The sequence below is a fragment of the Mirounga leonina genome, unplaced genomic scaffold (assembly GCF_011800145.1).
Source record: "Mirounga leonina isolate KUSES-001 unplaced genomic scaffold, KU_Mleo_1.0 Mir_448, whole genome shotgun sequence".
Lineage (NCBI taxonomy): Eukaryota > Metazoa > Chordata > Mammalia > Carnivora > Phocidae > Mirounga > Mirounga leonina.
The window spans coordinates 3,041,771-3,047,713 of record NW_023270758.1 but is presented as its reverse complement, the minus strand read 5'-3'; the positions used below and the strand labels follow the sequence as shown (position 1 = coordinate 3,047,713).

Sequence of the window (5,943 nt, the reverse complement as noted above, 5' to 3'; positions counted from 1 at the left end):
TCTTTCTTTCTTTCTTTCTTTCTTTCTTTCTTTCTTTCTTTCTTTCTCACATAGTTTTATATCATTTCTATATGTTCCTAAAATGTATATATATTTATTTTTCTTGTTTTTAGAGGTTTAAAGGGAGACACTATGTTGTATGAATATTGTGGGCTTACTTCATATATAATATTGCTAGGATTTTATACTTAATGTATTTAATAAGATTTATGCATAGAGTTCCATGTCAGTACAATTCATTTATTTTGAGTGATATATAAATATTATAATTTGCTACAAAAATGCTCATTCAAAGGGATACATGCACCCCTATGTTTATTGCAGTATTATTTACAATAGCCATATTATGGAAGCAACCCATAGATAAACGGATAAAGAAGATGTGATATATCTATACAATGGAATATTACTCAACCATAAAAAGAATGAAATTTTGCCATTTGCAACGACATGGATGGAGCTAGGGGATATTATGCTAAGCGAAATAAGTCAGTCAGAGAAAGACAAATACCATATGATTTCACTCATATGTAGAATTTAAGAAACAAATGAGCAAAGGAAAAAAGAAAAAGAAAGAGAGAGGCAAACCAAGAGACAAACTCTGAACTATAGAGAACAAACCGATGGTTACCAGAGGGGAGGTAGCTGGGGGATGGGTGAAATAGGTGATGGGGATTAAGGAGTGCACTTATCATGATGAAAATAAAATAGAAAAAAATCAAATGATAAAAAATTATAATTTGTGACTTTATTACACATGCATTCACTCCTGTTAATCGGCATTTGGGTTGTTTCCAAGTGTTTGTTATTGTTAACTATGCCACTCTGAAAATTCTTGTATGTGAATTTTATTGCATGTGGACAAAGATTTCTTAGAAGTAGAGTTGCTGCTTATGAGGCATATGAAGGTTCAGTCTTAGGCAATAATGTCAGATTCCTTTCCAAAGTTCTTGCCTGATTTTAGACTCTTATCCGCACTGTGGATTGAGGACTGGTTTTAGGATAAATCGGAGGGACGACAAATAATGTAGGTGATCTGCTAGGGCTTAATCACATTTGTGGGTTTTTAGGGTCAGTGAGGCCACGTGTTCCCTCAGGGTGCCAGGGCAAGGCTGACTGACCTGCTCACAGTGGCCGGAGAGGCCTGCTCCAGGTCTGCTGGCTCAAAGATCAGACTCATCTTGGGGCTCATCTGGATAATTTCTCCACTCATTAAACACAGCTGAAAGTGCAAAGCAGAGGTGGGGGTGTCAGGCAAAGGGGTTAAATTCCATCTGAAAGTGAAAGGCCTCAGCGCGGACAGAGATGGTTTAAATTCATTCAACAAATACTTCTTGAGCACCAACTATGTGTCAGGCACAGGTGCATAAAATAAAACAGACAAAAATCCCTGTGCTCTTGGGATTTACATTCTACTGGGAGGAAACAGATGATAAACAAAACACACAGCATATAAAACAATGAAAGTGCTTTGGAGACAAATTAAAAAGAAGAGGAGGCTGGAGAATGCTCAGCCAGGGCTGGGTGAGTTGTGATTTTAAATAAGGAGGTTGGCAGGCGCCTGGGTGGTTGAGTCAGTCAAGCGTCTGACTCTTTTTTTTAAAGATTTTATTTATTTATTTGAGAGAGAGAGAGATAGAGACAGCGAGAGAGAGCATGAGCAGGAAGGAGAGGAAGAAGTAGACCTCCACTGAGCAGGGAGCCCAATGTGGGGCTCAATCCCAGGACCCTGGGATCATGACCTGAGCCGAAGGCAGATGCTTAACCGCTTAACCGCTTAACCGACTGAGCCACCCAGGTGCTCCAAGCGTCTGACTCTTGACTTCAGCTCAGGTCATGATCTCTCCATGCTGGGCATGGAGCCTGCTTGGGATTCTCTCTCTCCCCCTCCCTCTGCACCGTCCCCCCAGCTGCTCAAGCGTGCACTCTCTCTCTCTCAAAAAAAAATATTAAAATAAATAAATAGGGAGGTCAGAGAGTCATTGAATTGCAGCCTTAGATGGAAGATCAGGAAGCTATGAGACTACAGCAAGTCTCATAGTTCTTACTCAGTGTTTCACATAGAACTTAACTGCACACCTTCTTCCTGTTTTATTTGCTTGTTTCCCATGAAAGACTCCTTTTGGAATCCCTCATGGATGGGTGCAGGGCTAGAGGGACAAGAACATCTTCACAAATCCTTTCTGGAAAGGAAGGAAAGGCCATCAGAAGTCCTAATGTTAGTAGGTATGTCCCTGTAGAAAGTAGCGAAAAATACATAGGGCAGAGTCAGTGTACGTACAAAGTTAGCGATGCTGTTTCACACTTGCCAACAGGGGTTCAAGTGAGATAGTTAAGACATAAGATTGTCTGAAGCTTTGGTCTCTCAGGGGCAAAGAGAAAACCCCATCACTCCCTGCTGCTCACCCAAAGTTGTGCTTAAAAAGCCCCTCGTACGTTACCTGGCCTACATAAAACACAACTGGAAACAGGTCACTACATGTATCTCCAGGAAGGTCATGGCTATTATGGGCTGACACCACCAATAGTGCCATCTCTGAATATCAAGAAAAGTAAAAGACACCCGTATGTCTGATAGTAGTTTGATTTACACCCAGGGATGAGAAGTCATCAGGAAATTCGCTGATCATGACTCTTTTTTTTTTTTTAAGATTTTACTTATTTTATTTGAGAGAGAAAGAGCGTGAGAGAGAGTGGCAGAGGGAGAAGCAGACTCCCCGCTGAGCAAGGAGCCCGATGCGATGCGGGGCTCGATCCCAGGAGCCTGGGATCATGACCTGAGCTGAATGTAGATGCTTAACGACTAAGCCACCCAGGTGCCCCTGATCATGACTCTTTATAATTAATCTCAAGACCAACAAGTACATTTGTACAATTAGCTTATATAACATAGCCTATATCATGTAATAAAACATTTCTATTTTTATATGTTATGTAATCAAAATTACGCACGTGCTATAATTAGTGTGCGTATATAATGTGTAATTTGGATAATTAGGCCTTCCATTGTTGAGCATGACTCATAGTCTTGTGAAATTTTAATGCAGTAGGAAAGTATATTTTGATTTGATAATCATGTATATTCGGTGTAGAAACTCTTCCTTAACTTGGTGATAAATTTTATTTTATTCTAACCTACAGTAAGATAACACTTGTTCTACCCCAGGTGCTATTAGAAGCATCTTGCGAATATTAACTTATCTCATCTTCCTGATTAACACTATGATGTAGACAATATTGTCCCCATTTTACAGATGATGAAACTGAATAGCTTGCCTGGGTTCATTCAGTTGGCAAGTGGCAGTGCAGGGTTTGAACCCAGGCTGTCCAGCTCTGGAGTCCAAGCTCTTTAGGCACTATGCTTACTGGGGCAAAATGTATTTTCCATTTTGTGGATACTGCTACAGAGATAGCTCCCATCCTGTATGTGTTTTCGCAAAGTGGCCTTGTCCCTGCTCCATCAAGTGGAGCCTCTCTCCCCACTCCCTTGAATCTGGGCAGCCCCTGTGACTTCTTGGACTCATGGAATTGAGAGAAAGTGAGGCTACACCAGTTCCAAGCACAGCTCTTAATTTCCTGGAAACTGTCACTTCCTGCCTTTTGGAAAAGTAACCACCATGTAAGAAGTGCCACTACTCCAAGCTCACTGAGACACCCAAGCCTCCTAGAGAGGCCTGGAGGATGAGACACTATCTGAAGAGAAAGAGACAAAGAGAGACAGGCCAAGGAGGAATGAGCCCCCAGGCACTGAGGGAAGAAGCCACGTTGGGTGTGGATCCTCCAGCCACCGCTGCCCTCCTGACATCACGATGATTAGCTGAGCCCAGCTGAGACCTTCCAAAATTTACAATCCACAGTATCATGAGCAAAGTAAATGGTTGTTTTAAGTCTCTAAGTACACAGCAGTGGATAACCAAAACACATTCCACATATCATGCACTAAGTATGTGCTACTTCTTTAATTGTCAACATCCCTGTTTCATTACTACCTTTTTACAAACGAGGAAATTGCAGTTCAGAGAAGTTATGTGACTTGCCCAATACAAGAGCTCAATTCTAGAGCTAGTGGTCCAGTAAGACGCCAACACCAAGGCTTTTAACCATGATGCAACATTATCCCTAAATACACATAGTTTACCCACTACAAGTACAAATGGAAGCATAATTCATAAGCTGTTACTTTCTTATGGGGCATTTATTCTTAGTGTAGTGAATGTATGTATTATATAGTTTTGGTCAATTACTCACTTGAATAAGAGGATTTATACTCTACCTATGTAAAAGTGATATGAGACTCAGTAGTACCTTTTTATTGTCATCCAGAACTGTGTTCATATTTTCAATCCAAACAGCATCTACTGGCCCATCAAATATAATCCACTTGCGTTCATCAGACATTGAAGATGCTTGCTCCCGGAAAGCATTGGCGAGGATACCATCTGTCCATTCATGGCTCACTTGGTCAAAGCACCCATAGAGCTGCCCCATGGTGATGGCCTTGGGGTTGATGATCCTGTACTCCACAGCAAATTCTTCCATCTGTTTGGCTGGGCAAGAAGGTCCAACATGAGTTACAAAGGCTCCGTTGAGACCAGAACATTAGACAAGAGATAATGCCATCTCAAAGACCAACCAACATTCATGAATATGCCCTCCAAGGAGAATCCTTATAAAATTTGTACTCAGTCCTTACAAAGATTAGGATATCTGGATGGACAATGACTTAAACTGTTAGGTTATTATGCCCATTAGTTTCTCACCATATTTTCTTCTGAGTCTCATTTCAAACAGGGCAAATGTGCTGGTCAGATCCAAAGATCTGCCTGGGCCTAAATGAACTCAAGCAGTAAGGGAGAGAGGTCCATGCTACCAGGTGTCTTTATGTACCGGCTCTCACAGCTACCCTAAGAACCTTGGCCTTGACTTGAAATGAGGAAACAGCTGACATTTAGAAGATTCTGCAAAATACTGGTTACTTTTTTTCCCTCTATCTGAAGGACTAGTTTAGTCCTGAAACCTCTTCTTTAGCTGTTCAGCAAGTGGCCCCTTGGAGACATTCACACCATGAGAGTACTAGGACCCAATGAAGGCCGATAGATGGGACATCAGGTGCATTTGATAACAGAACTGAAAATAACCAGACTTTTAAATGATCCTTCAAAGTAAGAAAAGTTGGAGTGCCTGAGCCATGAACTAAATAACAATTTCTGGACAATCCCAAGGCAAAAACAATGGGGTAGCCTCTTTTCTCTTCGTTTAATTTCCTAAACTGTGTTCAAATGACCAGAATATTAAGTTTGAAATGCCCTAATTAGTTATGAGGGCCAAGTGAGTCTCCAAAACAAAAAACCTAAAAAATCCAATAGCAACTCAATCAACAAATATTATTAGAAAAAATGTGTTAAGATGAAGTACTGGAAGGGAATGTGTAAATAGAAGGCATTGCTTTTCAAAACCACAGGCTTGTGGGGCACCTGGGTGGCACAGTTGGTTGAGCATCTGACTCTTGGTTTCAACTCAGGTCCTTATCTCAAGGTCTTGAGATCAAGCCCTGCGTCAGGCTCAGCACCGAGTCTGCTTGGGGTTCTCTCCCTCTCCCTCTCCACTCCACTCTCTCTCTCTCTCTAAAATAAATAAATAAATCTTAAAAACAAACAAACACCACAGGCTCACTTTTTATAAAAGAAAAAACCCCAAAATTGTTTCTCTGGCAATACACATAGCTTCCATTTGTTGAGCAGGAACTGAGCTAGGTTATTTTCCTGCATAATCTCATTTAATTCTCACAACAATCCCATTTCACAGGTGGGAAAACACAGGCTAAGAGAGGTCTGGTCATTTGTCCAAGGTCTGTGTCTGATTCAAAAATCTGAGGTTTTATCTTCTACATTAAATGGAAGGAAGGAAGGAAGGAAGGAAGGAAGGAAGGAAGGAAGGAAGGAA

The 5,943-nt window shown here is 41.1% G+C and overlaps 1 protein-coding gene across 1 annotated transcript in view; it reads right to left on the bottom strand.

Annotated features, from left to right (window-relative positions):
• Positions 1-5,943, bottom strand: part of DNAH3 (dynein axonemal heavy chain 3) — a 167,115-nt gene that overhangs the window by 77,698 nt on the left and 83,474 nt on the right. Inside the window, exons 36-37 of the mRNA XM_034988127.1 lie at positions 4,306-4,547; positions 1,122-1,222 (exon numbers count right to left, since the gene is read on the bottom strand). Of these exons, the coding sequence (XP_034844018.1) occupies positions 1,122-1,222; positions 4,306-4,547 (343 nt within the window). The remainder of the gene's footprint in view (positions 1-1,121; positions 1,223-4,305; positions 4,548-5,943) is intronic.